General features: G+C 33.6%; 4 protein-coding genes across 6 annotated transcripts; 2 read left to right on the plus strand and 2 right to left on the minus strand.

The window, feature by feature from the left end:
* Positions 1 to 4: 4 nt before the first annotated feature.
* On the minus strand, positions 5 to 1,944 carry LOC108854875 (pectinesterase 31). Its single transcript, XM_018628547.2, has 6 exons — positions 1,529 to 1,944; positions 1,340 to 1,444; positions 1,035 to 1,112; positions 654 to 841; positions 396 to 569; positions 5 to 316 (listed from the first exon to the last, which is right to left on the minus strand). Exons 1-6 carry the CDS (start codon positions 1,772 to 1,774, stop codon positions 154 to 156), a joined length of 954 nt encoding a protein of 317 aa, XP_018484049.1. The 5' UTR covers positions 1,775 to 1,944; the 3' UTR covers positions 5 to 153.
* A 261-nt stretch (positions 1,945 to 2,205) lies between these two features.
* LOC108854876 (uncharacterized protein At5g39570) lies at positions 2,206 to 3,809 on the plus strand. 3 transcript variants are annotated; one of them, XM_057009379.1, is made up of 3 exons: positions 2,208 to 2,802; positions 2,857 to 2,958; positions 3,209 to 3,809. In XM_057009379.1, exons 1-3 carry the CDS (start codon positions 2,446 to 2,448, stop codon positions 3,584 to 3,586), a joined length of 837 nt encoding a protein of 278 aa, XP_056865359.1. In that variant the 5' UTR covers positions 2,208 to 2,445; the 3' UTR covers positions 3,587 to 3,809. The 3 variants fall into 3 exon arrangements, with proteins under 3 accessions (XP_018484050.1, XP_056865359.1, XP_056865358.1); XM_057009378.1 differs by having other exon boundaries at positions 2,210 to 2,773; positions 2,822 to 2,958; XM_018628548.2 differs by having other exon boundaries at positions 2,206 to 2,958.
* A 3,889-nt stretch (positions 3,810 to 7,698) lies between these two features.
* Positions 7,699 to 9,243, minus strand: LOC108853746 (NAC domain-containing protein 92). The gene is made up of 3 exons (XM_018627181.2): positions 8,920 to 9,243; positions 8,539 to 8,816; positions 7,699 to 8,442 (listed from the first exon to the last, which is right to left on the minus strand). Exons 1-3 carry the CDS (start codon positions 9,116 to 9,118, stop codon positions 7,975 to 7,977), a joined length of 945 nt encoding a protein of 314 aa, XP_018482683.1. The 5' UTR covers positions 9,119 to 9,243; the 3' UTR covers positions 7,699 to 7,974.
* A 3,982-nt stretch (positions 9,244 to 13,225) lies between these two features.
* On the plus strand, positions 13,226 to 13,892 carry LOC108852711 (uncharacterized). Its single transcript, XM_018626206.2, has one exon. The coding sequence runs from the start codon at positions 13,385 to 13,387 to the stop codon at positions 13,646 to 13,648; it is 264 nt and encodes an 87-aa protein (XP_018481708.1). The 5' UTR covers positions 13,226 to 13,384; the 3' UTR covers positions 13,649 to 13,892.
* The last annotated feature ends 4,809 nt before the right edge of the window (positions 13,893 to 18,701 follow it).

Raw genomic sequence — 18,701 nt, forward strand, 5'->3', positions numbered from 1 at the left:
ATAATTGAGTACAATATTGGCATCTTATTCACTAGGACAAAGATAATTCCAAGTTAAAGTAATTTGGTTTACAGCCGGGTGGGTTCTCCATAATCCTTTGTTATTCAACCAACGCCTCAGTGACAAACACAAACCATTTTTTCAAAGTACTCTCTACGCAGAATATGGTGTCTTCACTCCCATTCTCAGACACAACCAAGGCCGGTCCTGATTTGGATCCACAAAACTATGATGCAGAAAGTGTCCAGCTTCTTCATCCATCAGTTCTCTCGACCATGTAACACGTCCTGACGAGCAGCTACCCGGACCAAAGCACCTGAGTAATCAATCAAATAATCATCAAACCCCTTTGTTCCCTTGATTAACAAGTAAAGAGATATCAGATGATGAGGTACCTGTACTCATAAAAGCAAGCACTTCTCTCATTCTCTGCGTTTCCCCAGTTATGCCAACCAACATTTCTAACACATGCATCCATGTAAGTGTATGCAAGGACCACTCTCCCAAACGGTCCCCACGGCCTTCCTAGATACATATACCCACTCTGACCATTCCCCGTGATCACACATCTGCAACAAAGTATGATGTGGAAAGCTGAGTGAGTTTCATTGGAAGAAAGGAGATAATAAGATAAAAAAAAGCAGCAGACCGACCTTAGGAATACGTAACCAGTAGATTCCTGAGAGGTTTTGCGGCTTTGTGCTGTAATGAAACCCTGAGATTTGCAGTGGATATGGCAGTGTTCCAAGAGCGCAGTGCTGTTTCCAAATATGAAATCCACGCTTCCCTCGACGTAGCAGTCTTTCAAGTATTGCTTTCCATGATGCAGATACAATGTATCCTGCATTTCATTCACGGTTTGCAATAAAGCTAAAAGAGGATTGGATCTAAGCTAGAAACGAATAACACCATTCCAGTATAAAATTATATTTGCAGGACAACAAATACATTGAAGAGACCTGAACAAACAAACACGAAGCTTTATAGAGTAAAATATAAATCATTTAAATATAAAGAGAGAGCTAAAAGCGAACCTGCCAGCCGAGAAAGCGACAGTTATAAAAGGCACAACGGTCTGCAGTGACTCTTATCGCCACAGCTTGCCCTGATCCCTATATATATATATATATATATAAATACAAAGGGTTAGATAACATTAACTAGTATAACTTGATATTACACAATAAGCATTAGTAAAACATTCTCCAAAATCGAGTTGAGTAAAATACAGTCCTACAAGAAGTGATGAAACAACAAGTTGTGAACTTTGTCTAAACCTGAGAAATTGATTGATTCTCTTAGTTATAAAACGTGAAAAAAAAGAAGTAACAGACTTTACCTCAGGAGAAGAGTTTTCAAAAGTAACGTTCTCAGCAATAAAATCTTCACCTTCAACAATAACACTCCCGCACCCAAACGTCCCCGTCCCTATGACTCTAGATGCCTTCAGACAGACAAACAAACCATCAGAGTGTGATATACGTGCTGTGCTGCTAAGAATTAGCAAGGGGTTTTTAAGAAAGAAAACCTGGTGATGCTCAATCTTGGAAGCGGTGTTGTTCCATGTCAAAACGGTGATTTCGGGGGAGATTCCGGCGAAAGTGATGAAGTTTTTCCTCTTGGGCACGTACACAGGCTGCCTGTAGATCCCCGGAGCGATACGGATGACAGTCCGACAAGTGTTTCCGAGAGGAACCGAGTCAATTGCGTCTTGAACGGAGCGGTAATCTCCGGTACCATCCTGCGCAACCATCACTACTCTACTCGTCGCCATTCTCTCTCCCTAAGTTCAATCTCACTTCCTTCTCTCTACCTAGTAACGGTGTCCTAATAAAATAATGTTGGTCGCGTCGATTTGCGGCAGAATCTTGGTGGGTATTTTTTTGTTGGATTGATGAAAAGGCAGATGCTTTTAACTCGGATTATAGGTGTCGTTTTGTTAGATCACACCATCTCTTTGTTTGTTTTTTTCCTCCTCTTGTGATCAGATTACTTATTTTTATTTCTAAAACATCCCTGTACTTTTTAGTTATTTGTAATTTCACTCCTAAGTTCTTGAATGAGAATCTTTAACCCAGTCTGACCATAACCAGAAGAATTGTCAAATGTCGATCCTCTAATCTGAAGTATAAGTACACTAATGGTTAATTCAGAACTTTTCATTAGACGACAAATCGATAGTTGTATGTTTTCTAAAAATGTAAGGTTATTGTAATAAGCGATTCAAGATTTTGTCGGTAAGAGTTTGTTTATACATTATGGTTTGTGGTAAGACCGGTCCTGCCTGCCACGTGTGCAGCATTGACTTTTCCCGCGCGTAGTGGTCGCCAAGTAAACAGGGGGATAACAAACTGAGAGAGAGCTCTTTCTTACAAGTTAGTTAGGTTTTCGTGTAATAGATCTCTAGAGAGAGAGAGAGATCCCAAAAGAATCAAATCTGAGAGGATGCCGTACTACACCAACAACGAGGACGACGTGGACGACTTCAACGACTACGATCCGACGCCGTACAGCGGAGGCTATGACATCACCGTCACCTACGGCCGCTCTCTCCCTCCTTCCGACGAGACTTGCTACCCTCTCTCCTCTCGCTCCGGCGACGCCTTCGAGTACCAGCGACCCGTGTTTTCTTCCACCCACGACGAGCCCGCTGCTTACGGCGACCAGGCTGTCAGCACCGAGTACAGTAGCTACGCCCGGCCCAAGACCCGACCCGAAGGCGGGAAGAGACCTGAGTACGGTACTGGATCTGGATCTGAGTTTGGCCGGAAACCTGATTCCGGACACGGCGGAAGGACGGAGGTGGAGTACGGACGGAGGCCTGAATCTGGTGGTTATGGCGGAGGAAGGACGGAGGTTGAGTATGGCCGGAAACCTGAATCGGAGCACGGATCTGGCTATGGCCGTCGCAAGGATGAGGATGATGATAAGAAAGAGAGCCACGACCACAAAAAATATGTAAGTTTGGTCAATTTATTTATTAAAGTGGTTTTCACTGTTTGAAATTTTGAGTGTTCATGGAATCTAGAATCTTTTTAGTGAAATTTCTTGTTTCATTCACTGGATCTAGGTAAAAAAAAAGGAACCTCCTTTTGAAAGTTTCTGTCTTTGGACTAGGTTACTTTTTATTGCAACAACCGTATTAATGGTTAATCAATGTTTTAAGTTTGAACAAACTTTGGCTCCAATCGTTATTAATATGTTGCAGAGTGGCAAGGACTCTGATGCTGATGAGATGCCCAAGATGAAGGAGAAGGAGAAGAAGAAGGATAAGGATAAGAAGAAAGATGGGTATAACTCTGGCGATGATGAGAAGAAGAAGAACAAGAACAAGGACAAGGACCATCATGATGATTATGACGAGAAAAAGAAGAACAAAAACAAGGACCATGACTATGATGAGAAAAAGAAGAAGAAGGACTATCATCATGGTAGTGATGATGACAAGAAGAAGAAAAAGGACTATCATCATGGTAGTGGTGAGGACAAGAAGAATAAGAAGAAGGATCATTATGGTAGTGATGAGGATAAGAAGAAGAATAAGAAGGATAAGCATCACAAGGGACACCGTGAATACGATGACTAGAAAACCCCTTCTTTCCTACATAAGGCATTGTGCATCGCAACTGCCAAGCTTTTAAGTCACTAGTTAATGTAACCCCACGCTCACTTTTCTCTAAGCTTTATGTCAATTGTTGTTTTGCTTTCCCATTTGTGTTATCTTCTATAAGACATTAACATATGCAGTATGACCTTTCTAGTGATGTATTTTGGTTTAAAATTGAACCAGTCTGTTTGTTACATTCCCACCACCAATGGCCTACAAAAAAGATCGTTTTTCTTTTACTGTCTTGGCGGGTTTTACCAACCCTTCTACAGGTTAAGTTATCAAACAGGCTGACTCGCCGTATGCTAGTCCACCATAACATTAGTTCCGGATGAATTATGTATCTAAGAGGTTCTCATTGGTGTGCTAAGAAATATTTGGAGCCTCAGGAAACAAGAGTGCTTCTTTTGGTTTCGGTCTAAATTAAGAAAGTCTGATGGTAGTCATTCACAAACCGAGTTGATAGAACCTATTATGAAGATGATTAGTTAAATTATGGTGATGATATCCGTACCTAATGCAACCAGCAGAAGAAAAAAAAGTTCAATATGAGATGCAATGCTTCTAATCAATGAAGTTCAATATGAGATGTAATGCTTCTAATAAATGATGGTCCAACATTGCTTCATTTTTATCTTAACATATAACATATATTCTATAGTAGTTAATATAATTTGGAGTTTGTCTAATTCTATATTGTAGTTTTAAATAATTTTAAGTTTGTCCAATTCTATATTGTGTAGTTTAATATAATTGTGAGTTTCTCAGTTTCGTAGTATAGATGTAGGGTGAAAACAATAATCTAATATTAACCAATACAATTTAGACTAACATAACTGAAGTCTTTATTATGATATTAATAAAATAGTTATAATTTATACAATAGATAAACAAAAATATTTATGAGAAAAAACTAACAAAGATTAACCATGCTGATATATAAATGTTTTATATTTGGTTAAATAATTTAAATGAAATTGTACTAATCCAAAAAAATAGTTTCAAATTTTTTTATTAATAAAATAGTATTTTGAATTTATATGCAAAAAGTTCAATACGAAAATGACTAATGTGTTTTTTATAAATTTAAATGCTTACAATGTTTCTGTTTTATACTTATTCACAATATAAATATTATGGCCCATAAAGTAAAATTTTATTGTAAATATCTATGTTTTGATATGTAATTAATAAGCCGTAACAGCAATTGTCCAAGAAAAAATTAAAGATGTTATATTTTATTTTCCTTTTCTTTGCTATATATATAAGGAAATATATTCTAGTTATTGCATATCTAAGGTAAATCCGTCCCTTTAAATTATAGAATGTTCTATGTTATACTTATATTATTTGAGTATCAAGAAATATATATTCTGATATCTGTATCCAGTAATTTAAAATTTAGAGTTAATCAATAAGTGGTTAAAGACTTGTTAATAACTCGCAGTCGACTAAAGAAGATGTATAATATAATGCAAAAAATTATAGTTGTTTATGAATAGATGTATAATATAATGTACAGAAGTATAATATAATATAGAAAAAATCATAGTTGTTTACGAACAAATGTATAATATAATGTCCAGAATTATAATATAATGTTTAATATATGCGAAAAAATTATAGTTGTTTACGAATAGATGTATAACATAATGTCTAGAAGTATAATATAATGTAAAAAAATAATAGTTGTTTACGAATAGATTTTAAAATTGTATTCCCACTCGATGTATAATAATAGAGAGAATGGTTTTTTTTTTTACGAATAGATGTATAATATAATGTATAATGTCAATAGAGTTAAATTATTATACATCGAGTGTAAGATGCCATATAGTTGGTTGATATTTAGTTATTTAAGGAAAGATTTAAATGAAAGGTTAAGGTATAAATAATAATGTGATGTCCAACTTAAAAATCCACCTAGAAGAAGTTGTAATGTTTCTGTTTTAATAAGATAGATATATGTTTTCCAACAAATTATTATATATATTTTCATTTAAAAATTTTACGTATACTTTTTGAAAAATTAAAAAATAAATTTCATAAGTCACTCAATATTTTCTTTTCAATTATATAAAACTAAAAAAACAAATTGATTAATATTTAGTTATGTATTTTTTATTTAAAATAATTTTAAGATAACAATAAAAATATATAGGAATTATTTTTTTATTTTAATATATTTTTAGGTTTTGGATGATTCTGGTTATTATTATTTTAATTATTTATCTAATCAAAATAATTTAAATTTTTTTTGTTATATAAATTTTATTCATTAAGGATATAAATGATATTAACCGTAAAAATCACTTCACAAATAATAATATAGATTTCTATTGCTAATAAAATATTATTTTAAAATTAAATTTTATTATTTAAGGAGGAAAAATTTTTTTTTACAAAATCAAAACATTTGTTATCAGGATTAGATAAGAATAGTCCAATACAATACGTAAGAAGCCCAAACTCTCTGGCGAAGGCCCAAAAATACACAAACGTAAGTAGGGTTTTACAATGGGTTTATATATAATCTTGGATATAGGAACTGTTTGAGAAAGCAGAAACATTTTGAAAATAAATTCTTCAGTGAAACCCTAATCCTTAGCGTCTTCCGCCGTTTCTTTCTTCCCCTTCGCGGTTGCTGTTCTTATTCTTTTTCTGTTTGATTTTCGATTAATTAGGGCTTTACTATGTATGTGATTGCACAAGTACTGGGACATCCCCAAAAAAAAATTGGGGAATCTGTCTAATTAATTTTATGTGCATAAATTAAAATTAGGGATCCGCTTTGCAGCTTATGACCCGACCCGATTTTGTTCTGGTTCTTTTGTCTCTGCTGCCAGTATTCTCCTGAAATTCTCTTTCTCAAAAGAAAGCCTTCCTGTTTCTTCTTTTCAAAATTAAATTCAAAATCCTTTTTTTTTCTAAATCAGTTTTACTGTTTTTAAATTTCTTATATAGACATGAGGCTGGTTGTTGAAACATGGCCAAACTGTTACTGGTTTTGAATCTCTTTAGACTTGAGTAGAGATTGAATCTGGAAAAGCCAATTAAAATCGAGAGGAACTGGTTTGAATATTGAAACTCAACTAAAATGGTCTCCTGGACCATTCTTGTCCAAGTAACTAGCTAAAAATATTGGTAATAGTAATCTAAAGAATCCATGACTTTTTAGAACCACGAAACGGAGAACAATAATTGAGTGAAAAAGAAAATTGAAGACAATAAAGCATAATAAAGTAGGATGTCTATCACTGAAAGAACTTGAACATATCGTATATCCATGTTCTTTACTAATGACTCGATCTAAGTATCAGCGTCTCTAATGGGATAATCCGATGCTTCGTGTGGTGCAAGTTTCTCCCCAAAATGCTCAAGGCAACAAACATGTCCCTGCAACATTACACAATCTTACTAGACGACTAGGCGAGGTTTCTAAACGTTCGGTACCACTGTGCTCTTAGTCCCGTTTTGGTCAAATGATCTAACGATTACTTACAGTAGGAAAGATGCGTCAAACATATCTTACTGCAGCTGTAAGTTATCAATCACACCCACAATCAGTTGAAAAAATTTCACACTTAGGTATTTACAGTAGGATATATTATTGGTTGGTGGCCTAAGAACACACATGAAATGACACTGAAAACTTCGGCCACTGAGAGAAACATTGAACAAAATTTTGGTTTCTAACTAATCTATGTATTTTATAACAATTAACTTTTATGTTATTTTTCGATGATTGGTTTGTTTTAGTGTCTAATTTTTGATCATCTGAATTGATATAATCCAAACCGAGAAAAAAAAGAACTTTTAAACCAAATTGGATAGTGAATGATCTTTTGTTTGTCTAAAAGTTTGAAACAAAGATAAAAACTGAATCAGGACAAACTAAACAGAAACTAATCTTTGGTAACTAAATTTTCAGATTTGAGGTATATTCTAATGTTTTTTTAGTACTGAATATCTACTCATATTAAACTGATCCAAGCTTTTACTTATCCTCATTCAATATGAATCAATTGGCTGAACTTGATTCATACCAATTTTAAATCGCTCCAAGAAAATGATTTTTTTTTTTGAATGGCTTGCCACAAGATGAATCAATACTCCATACCCTAAAGTTACAGTATTATTATGACAATTATCAATGGATTACAAATGGCAAGATAATCGATTTTCACAAGTTGATCCTTTTTTACAAAATTTTACAAATAGTCTTTCAATGTCTTTGCGTATCCTATAGTCCTAGTCTAGAATATAGAGCAAACGCATATAACACTTATAAACCCTAAAATACCTCCTAATTGTTTGTTTTAACCCATATATACACCCCAATTTCCGATCAGTTCCAGGCCCCAAATTCAGAAATTCCAATAGCAATCGACCTCAACCGGACCACCGGTTGAACCAGAAAGATGTTGACCGTGCCAAGTTAATTCGTTTTCAACAGTACCGAACTCCTGGATACTCTTCTTAAACTTGGTTTCTTCATCGTCAAGCAACATCTTCACTATTGAAGAATTATCTTGCATAAACAGAGGATCAGTGTATAGCAGAGAACCAATGTTCGATATCAAGTCAGTCGATGAAGAACCTAACATGGTAAGGTTACATTCATCTTTTAACTCGGAGATGTGGCTCTTGTCCTCAACGGTTGTTTGGTCGGAGAAGCAGGTCACGTTAGACAACGATCCAGCGAAAGAGGAGTCCATCAGCGGAGGTAAACCAGCCCGTTCGACTTGGTTAATCCCTGAACCGAGCCCCTGGTAGAGATGCATCTTCTTACCGTCTGCACCTTTCTGAAAAACCCTACTAATAACCCACTCGTTCTGGCATTCAACAAACAACACAAAACTCAAAAAAAAAAAGAAGCAGAGAACTCTTTCAGACACAAGTACTTAAGTTATGTTTAAATAATATTTTACCTTAGCGGTTTTAGGAAGATTGTCGGTTGAATATATGCCTTCTAAGCGATACTCGTGCATGACCCAGTTTGTTTTTGCTCCCTTAGGAGCTCTTCCTTCGTAGAAAACCAAAGTTTTCTTCATACCAACAAGAGCTTTTTCTTTGAAGATCTCTTTGTCTTTCCCTGTAGCTTTCCAATAACCGGCCTTGGTAGCCCGGTTCGTCCTTAAACCGGTTGGGTATTTCCGATCTCTCACGCAGAAGAAGTACCACTCTTTTTCGCCAATCTTAGCCTTCCCTGTTTCCACCAAAAGAAAAAAAAAAAGAAACAGAGTGAGTTAGAGATATAATACAGAGAAAAAAAAACAGAGAGGTTTAAAGAAAATAACTTTTTAACTTACATGGCAAGTCCCAAGGCTCAACCTTGTTGAGATCGACTTCACCAATGGCTATAGCGGAGAAGAGGGTGTTTAGAACCTTCGGTCTCAGGTAGTGGCTTATGAGTTCTTCATCTGTTGGGTGAAATCTGAATCCAGGTAGCAAATCAATCTGCTCTGAATCTTCTACGATCTCACAAATTCTTGATGCCTCGTAATCCATGGGTGTTGAAGATGAAGAGAGGGGAGATACAGAAAGAGTTTTTTGTTTATGTCAAAGAGAAACAAGAAAGTTTTTTTTTTTTGTAGGAGAGAAGAGAAGTTGGTTTGAGCAGCCAAACTCTTATACAAGTTTGAATCATAGAAAGAACAATAAATTGTTCGACCAAAAAAAAAAGAAGAACAATTAAAAAAAATATTAGTATTGTTATATAGTTTTATCCACCAATTATTGGTCAGTGTTTGGTATCAAATTATATTTTTTCCTATAATTATTTTATTATGATTATCCAGAGTTGGGAGAATTATTATTGTTTGTATATAGACCAATAATATCTCAGTTATACATTAATAAATATATTTTTATCATTATTCAAGTCGATGTAGTAGACCCGATCGACCCAACCATAAACATAGTTCCAATAAAATCTATTAAATTTTATTTTCGTTTTATGCTATATTTAGCTCTTAAAAGAATCTTTTAAATCTGATTTGGATTTTATGCTATATTTAGTTCTTGACAGTAAGATAAATGAGAAAGATGCGTAGAGCGATAGGAAACTTAAGATGTTAATTTTAAAAGATATTTTTGAAGTATTAATAAATAATTAAATCTCTCTATTTCAGAAACTTTTTTTTTGACAAATATTTGAGAAACTTTAACATCTCAAAGCTTCAATTTGACCGGGAACACCTTACCGGTGGCTACCCATACCGTTCTGTTGATGCGATGCGATAAGAACAATTTTATCACATCACTGATGACGCTTTTCCATTCTTTAAAATAATAATTACTATTTAGAATAACGAAAGCTAGCCATGTTTTTAGTTTCTATTTCTGGCAAGAGATCAGGATTTCGAGCAGTAACCGTGCCTCACAACTTCAGAAAAATGCTTTAACTAGAGCAACACATTGTGGCGTGGCTTGTATCATTGGTCCATATAATGAAATTTATATTTATATATATGTCCAGAAATCAAACTCTAAAACTATGTATTTGACTAACGTGCCAGATAATCATAATATCAATAAAGCAGTTAAATTATCAAACAACGAGAACATGTAACTTGAATATAATTTTGCAAAATAGTTTATTATTTAACTTGGATATAATTTTTACAAAATAGTTATAGACGTTACAAGTTTAATAAATTAATAATCTATGTTCGTGTGAGGGTTGTCATAACTTTTTCTGGCTATTTTAGCAAGTCCAGTATATCAAAATTTTATTTAATGTTAGACTTTATAATTTCAATGAACATAAAAGTTAGAATATATGATGTGGAGTATAAATTCGTTTCCTACATAATTTTAATCAATAGAACCCAAAGATGCATAAGCCCTTAGTGAAGCCTTTTGTCAACGTGACATTCAACGTATTGTATGTTCATATTATATCTATGGAGGTATCGAGGAACTAGTTTTATTGTATGTGAAAGGTGAAGAGAAATAACATGCTTACATGCACTAACTAGCTGTAATAACGGTCTATGATGTGGTGTATACATTAGTGCATGTATCTTTTGGTTATTTTGATTCAAAGGCCAAAGCAAATACTGCAAACTCATTTCCTTTTCATAATTATAAAGGGGGGTAACAATTGTATTGAGCACTGAGCAGTATCCCTCAAAACCACGTGGAGGTTTTGTCTCTATAGACGGCAAGAGTTTCAAACGTAGTAATCATCTTCTTAACGAATGCAGATTTGGTATTTACTGTAAACGGTCAACGTCATAGCTAGAAGATGAAAGCCAGAGAAGACACGTGGTTAGATGTCAACGGTCTTCAAAGTGCAAGCACTAAGCTTTGTTCTTAATTATTCTAATTAACTACTTAAAGTGGGTTTTGACCAGCTTCCTTGCGCGAAACATCAGTAAACGATTCGGAGCAATACGCGTGTCTATCTGCTAATGGATTACTATGTCATCTAAAGACATGGTCCTATTGTGTTAGGCAACCCACTTTGTGGATATGTTAAAGTAATGAACTGATGATCAGCTTAATGTTTTATTTTTATAACGGCTCAATAATATTCAAGAGATACAAAAGAAACTAATGATATATAATCTACAACGTTTGAAGCTCAAGTATCGTATTCATATGTACGGATCATGTTTATTCTCTTTATATAATCTTGATCTTTGAGTTATTTGTACCAACTACCAACGGTGGATCAACATATTGGTCTATTTTGTCCGGTTGATCATTGGATTAACGATTATGATTTGATTTAAGAGTTATTTGTACCAACTACCAACGGTGGATCAACATATTGGTCTATTTTGTCCAGTTGATCATTGGATTAATGATTATGATTTGATTTAATTATGCAGAATTGTAACTAGCCATGCTTAAACTCGTACTATAGGCAATAAATATATAATATCTAATAAATATAAAATACACAAGAAAATACTTTCAAAATATGCTTAACCAAATAAGGATAGTTTTTGTTGTGATCCTGGCTTTGTTTGCCTTTCATTGAGTTGTCACTTATGTGACCAGTCTAGGTTAACTGAATCAGCAAGGATATTTTTAATTGACGAGGACACTTAAAAAAATTTAAATCAAGATTTGGCTTAACTGGTACAAAGGTTTCAACCTTTATCCATTAGTGTTGTTGAATTATTGATATTTTCAAATGTCAGATTAATTTTTATTTGAATGTTTACTCACAAAATTATAAAATGGAGTTGGGTACATGTGGAGATATCGCAACTACTCATTAGGGTCAAATATGGATTCACCACAGATGATCCATACTTAATGGGCCTTGACTTTTTGAGATATGCAAACCCATGTAATACTAATACAACAAATCACAAGTCATAATTCACTAAGGAAAATTTAGAAAGAGAGCCACTTTCTTTTGATTTGCAAATAGGAAAAAGTTCCATGACTCACCAAGACAATAGTTCATATACTGTTTTTGAATACCACTATGAGTTGAAATTTGAAACTATCTTTTGTACGAAAGTAAAATCCACATAGGAGATACAGGTTGTCAACCATGGATAGAATTTCTATATGGGATCCAGGAGCTGATGTTACCTGTGTTCTATGTAAAAGAATGCCGGAGACTAGATGTAACATCCCGAGTTGTGATATGTGAAAAGGCTTAAGAGAATTGATTTGGCTACCTATGTCACCAAAGTTGACTTACCTTTTCCGGAACACATCCTGAAAGAACTCCAGAGTTAAGCGTGCTTGAGCTGGAGTAGTGGAAGGATGGGTGACCTATCGGGAAGTGATTCGCGATAGCGTGTGAGTGAGGCCAAAGCACGGGGAAAGGTCGGGTGGTGATTGCAGGGTCAGTAAATAATGATTTCGAGCCTTGGAAAATTAACGACCGACCGTCGGATGGGATGGGGCCCACGGGCCGAGAGAGCGGGCGTGGGTGGCCCATTAGCCGTGGGCGGTCGGGGCGTTATACTAGAAGTCACTTATTCTTTGAGTGTGATTATTCTCTAAAGATTTGGGAGCATCTTACTAAAGGCGTTCTTTTGGAGGAATTCACTAATGTCTAGTCGGAAATTCTAACTATGGTCTCGGATGTGAGAATGGAAAAGAAGAGAAGGTTCTGCCTACGCTACGCAATGCATGCAACAATTTATGCTATCAGAAGGGAAAGGAATAGAATCAAGCATGAAGAGAAGCCACTTCCTATTACTGCAGTAATGCGAATAGTGGATAAAGGTATAAGAAACAAGCTGAGTATTTTGAAAGCAAGAGGAGTGAAGGGTTGGGAAGAAGGATTACAATTTTGGTTTAGCACCCGCATATGAAGTAGTTGAAAAAAGTTTAGTTTTTTTTATTATATGTCTCGTTTTGTCCATATGAAAGCTACACTTTGATGTAATAAAGGTTTTTTTTATGAATAAATTTAACATTCATTCAAAAAAAAAAATACACATATGAAAACAAGACACTAAAAAAATTTAACGGTTGTAACAAGGGTTAAAATCAGACAGGCCGACAATCACTTTAATTGTTCGGTGTCCATATAAAATTGTACTTTTATACACTATACTATTACTATATTATAGGTGAACGTTCAGCTATCACCAGCCAGTAGCTGTTTTGTAACAATGGTAATTAATCAAAGAATCTCTTCTATTAAAGAGTTGACTTTTATGTTGATCAAAAGGCCTCAAAGCAATCCCCAAAAGACCACATTTTAAAGTTATAATTACAAATCACAACACACAATCAAACCCGCATCATAAAATCAAAATCAGATTCTCAACATCTCATCAGAGAATCCTAAAAATGGTGAGACAGAGAAGAAAGACAGAGAAAGAAGAGGAGAAGCGAGAACAAAAAGTTGGAGAACATGAAGGTCAGGAGGTGCAGCCGAGGCAAAGAAGCGTGAGCAAAAGAAACATGCAATCTCTGGTGATCGGACTCGTTGGAGGCGCGTTGACTCTGGGTGCTTATTTTCAGACGTTTGTTTCTCCTGGGAAATCTATCGGCGCCGGTCTGTTCGTCCTCTTCTTTGGCTTGCTTGTCAGCGAAGGTTTCATCTCTCTTTAAGAAAAAGAAGACTGTATAAGCAAATTAAACCTAAGCTTTTATTTTATTAAGTTTACTTGAATAGACATCAATATGAGTATCTTGTTTCATTTTTATTTCATTTCAAAAATAGTTGGGACTATCAGCTTATTGTGATCCAACCCCTAATGTTTTTACGGATTGTTATAACTTGTATACAGAGTACAGCAAAAATACGTATTGTACTAAGGATAAGTTTTGATCTATAGATCTTCTTATATACTAATACATAGTCTTGTAAAATTAATTAATTTGAGAAGCAAATGATGCAGCAAAAACCATTTGACATTTTGTCAAAAAGAAAAAAACAATTTGACATGTTGAGCTAAAGTTGACTTACTTGGTACCCATTCTTGTAAGTTGTACACGACAAAACAGCAGCGATCGTGAAGAAAAATGTTCAGAGACCATATACCAATAGGCGTTAGATTCGTTATTGGGCCACATAAATACGAAATAGTTTTCATATGAACCTATGTTGCTTTTAAACTTCCATCTGACCCTTGTCCCCAAAAATATAATATATCATATATGTCCTTATAGTCTTATAGCAGCAGGACTTTGGGCACACCACTTTCATAAGCTGTGTTTGAACTTCAACCCACGATTGACGCCACCATATATGTTGTACTTGTAGTTGATAAAAATTCCTAACTATTTACATGTTTTAGGGATCAATCTGGATTGATACATAATGTAATCCAATCAAAATGGTGTTGACTATTAGACATAAAGTGTCTCACATTAGTAGTTGAAAGAGATCCTTAGTAATATATAAGATGGATGGGCCACTTCACTAATCACCAATTGGTTTTAAGTGTGAAACTCATCTAGCTTAACATGGTATCAGAGATCGATCCAAACAATCCAGCCCGATCCATCATCGATCCAGCCCAAAGTCGACCCATCGATCCTTGCCCGAATATTCCGAGATTGACGCTCAAAGAGCCATCATCTCGAGAGGGTGTATTAGGGACAAATGTCCCACATCGGGTATTGGAAGGGATCCTTAGTAATATATAAGAAAGATGAGACACTCCACTAATCACCAATTGGTTTTAAGTGTGAAGCCCATCTAGCTTAACAATGGTATCAGAGCCAGATCCACGCATTCCAACTTGATCCACATCGATCCAGTCCAAAGTCGACCCATCGATCTTTGCCCGAGCATTCCGAGATTAACGCTCAGAAAGCAATCATCTCGAGGGGGCGTATTAGACACAAAGTGTCTCACATTGGTAGTTAAAAAGGAGATCCTTAGTAATATATAGATCCATAGTAATATATAATGTGGATGGACCACTCCACTAATCACCAATTGATTTTAAGTGTAAAACTCATCTAGCTTAACATTGATTAATTTTTAAGATACAAGACCATTTTTTTATAAGCTAAATCTAATTAATTTGACCAAAAAGAAGCTAAATCTAGATAAGGTATGATGATAAATTGAGCCATTTTTTTGTCACCGACATGATTGTAGAACTTGCATCATGTCAAAGTCCATATATTTTCAACTACCATTCATCCATGTGAGTTCGGGTACTAGTGTTCTACCAGATTTGAGTATAGATGAAGACTTCAGTCGCATTAGGGTACAACGTGCAAAAGTATTTGCGTTTAGGATATTAAGTATTTACATGCTACTATTTACATTATCTATCTTATTAAAATAGAATTACAATTATAAAATACTCTTTAGTTTTCTAATTTATTTACATTCATATGCCACTGAGAATTAAATAACTTTTTTCTTAAAAATAGTATGTCTTTTCCATATTCCCTAAAATAATTCTATGTCCTACAAATAAGGAAACCACATTGATTTACTTTTTTTTTTCCAACGAACATTATATTAAAAAACAAAGAAAAGTTTTAGTTATCAATTATGTTTTCTTCCCAACTTATTTACATTTCATCATCTTCTTCTATGTCACGATGTATGTTGGTGTTTCTTTGTTTCCATTGGATAAATCATGTGGAATGTGAAATGTGGAAGCACCGTGGTCTAGTGGTCAAGGTTTAAAGGCTTCTACACCCAAGTCTGGGGTTCGAATCCCAGGCGACGCAATTTCTACACCAGGAAGTCTGGGTTTCAATTTCCGGAGAAGGCGAATTATGCAGAATATTAGAGACAAATCTTACAAGGGATCTTTAGCATGGCGCAAAGAATACCGTCAGGAATTGATCTCATAGGGCGGCTCAGGATGATGCAGTCAGACATGGATTCTTATAAGGCAGGTAGAATGGTCAGCTGTAATATCATCTATGTAATGTTTCTCGTTGTTTCTAATAGCATAATAAACCCGACAAAAAAAATCATGTGGAATAGTGGTAATATCATTCAAAACAGAACGTAGGGGTTTTCTTCTTCTATTTGTATTATATCAAAAATAAACCCAATCATAACGTCTGTTTGAAAACAAATTCTTTAAATTTTTTAAAAAACTAACATTTTTTTTAAATCACCACAATCTGACGTTTAATGATTTTATATATGCAATTCATAAATACATTCCAATCTAAAAACAAAGATAAAGTTATAATTATTTAAAAAATCCAATTTCACAACAAATAAAAACAGAATACATTAAAATTTAAAACAAACAACAAAATCCAGCAAATCTACATATTTTCCTATTTATTTGGTACAAATCAAAATATCATAAATAAAATAATTAATTTAGAATCCAGTATATTATCATTTCACGTAACAAATTACATTTACACCTATCATAAATAGATATAAGCACAAAATAGTTTCCTTTTATGCCTACACTTGGGGAACAAGCACGAGATCTTATCATTTTTTTTTCAAATCGTAACCACTAAATATTTAAAGAAAACTGAATATATAATGGCACACAAAATTTAAAATAACACTAACAAAATCTTAAAACAGAATCAACACAATATTTGTTTCATTTATTTCAGCATAATATGCCTTTGAAATCAGGCTAAAATATCATATTCAATACAAATATGACCCAACTTAAATTACCTTATCTAAATTGGATTTTTCATTTTTCAAAAGTTTTAGCTCATATATATTTCTGAATTGACTCAATATTGTTGCCATAGTGTGATCAAATGCACGTTTTTTTAAAAGCAACAATTATTAAGGGAATTATGTTACCCAAATATTTGTATTATGTGCAATATTTTTGTCATCATTTTTAGTTTTAATTTTCTAGCTTATATAATGATGAAAAAAAAATTATATTAGTAGATAAAATAAAACACCCGTCCGACCGGACGGGTCCAGCTCTAGTTTCACTTTATTTTTTTTTAAAGAATCTGAGTATTAGTCATATAATTTTATTTACCAATTTTTAGTTATACATATATGGTGTAATATGCTTTAGATTTATCACACTTCTCCTGCTAATAGCAATTTATACAAACAAACATTCAGATTTTCACACGACTACTAAAATATTAATTTTATAAATGAAAAATCTGACATGCATAAAGCCAGTCCATGTCCATCCATTTTCCTTACACCATAATTTTCATAAGTCATTGTAGACGTATATATCTTGATCATTTGTTATCATTGTCAATACGTTTATGAATAGGCATAATTTCTTATTATTGGAAAAATCATTCGGTCTACTGCACATGAAATATTCTAAAGAGTAACTTGTTCGCTAATTCATTCTCATGTTGCTATGAGTTACTTTAAGTCTAAGATTCGTTTAACATCAAATATGCTTGCAGTTATTCAAAGTGATTGATATAGATTATTACTTGATGTATTTCTCTGTGATAATTTGTTAAACAAATACTTGAAATTAACAGGTTTATTGAAAAAAAGTTTATTATTTAAGCGCCAAATTAAAATAATAGCATCGATTTGATCAAAAATAATAATAACAGCATCGATTTTTATGCCAACTATATTTGTAATCAAATTATAGCTAGGGAGTGTGATACATATCTAGATTCTATTACATTTTTCTAAATGATCACCTCTAGATTTTATATCTTAAAGTTTTTCATAACATTACCGGGAAATATTGTAATTATATAACTCTTTCAACCAATTTCTTCTCCCGCTATAACTCCACCGATCAAATATATTAAACTTCTTCCTACAAAAAGTCATTAATAATTTTTTTTTTTTAAAAGGCTTAAAAAGTCATTAATAAACCAAACGAGATGCTCAAGACCACATCTTCTTAATTGCATGGGTCCAAAATTGACCATTTATCATCTTTTACCCGTTATACACTAAACAGGTTTATATTAACTTTGAGGTGGTCTCACTATATTAGAGAAACAAGTAACGATTTTCGTCGATGGCCGGTCCACACGCAGAATAATTCAGAAATTTATTTAGCAATATCCAAAGTGTTATATTTTCATCCGTTGTATATTTTAATACTTCCTCGATATGCACATGTTTGATATGATATCGGACGTCTTTGCCCGATTTGGATCGTTCGTCGAAATGGAAATGATCAATATTTATTGGTTTGTAATTTCTACTTGCATTCTTAAAGAATTTTAAAGTTATTCATACTGTTAATTAAAAGAGTTTTGTGCTACTAATATTAGTTCAACATATTCTAGACTATTCGTGACTGGAGTTAATTGCTTCACCGATTATATAAACCTTTTCATTTAACTTTAACTACTAGCATGATAATCCACACCCATGCGTGCAGAATATTTTTTTTAATAATGTTTGTTTAGAAAATTTGTGTTATATATAGAGTAATAGATTTTGGATACAAGGTTGCTAACTAAAAGACCATTGATGTTGAAATTATAATTTTAAAGCTTATTATATTTTACTATCGGACTTGAACTACAAATTATTAAAATTCACACAAGAAAAAAATACAATATATTATTACCTTGTTAAAAATTAATATTGCTTTAAAAGTCATTAAAGTCATTGAAGACATCAGTGTATATAAATTGCATTCATATATTGTATTTCTATGTTAACTATAAATCATGTTATATTAAATTTGATCGACTTTTCCCAAATAATATTGATCCTTCATATAAAGAACTTATAGATTCT

The sequence above is a fragment of the Raphanus sativus genome, chromosome 4 (genome assembly GCF_000801105.2).
Source record: "Raphanus sativus cultivar WK10039 chromosome 4, ASM80110v3, whole genome shotgun sequence".
Classification (NCBI taxonomy): Eukaryota; Viridiplantae; Streptophyta; class Magnoliopsida; order Brassicales; family Brassicaceae; genus Raphanus; species Raphanus sativus.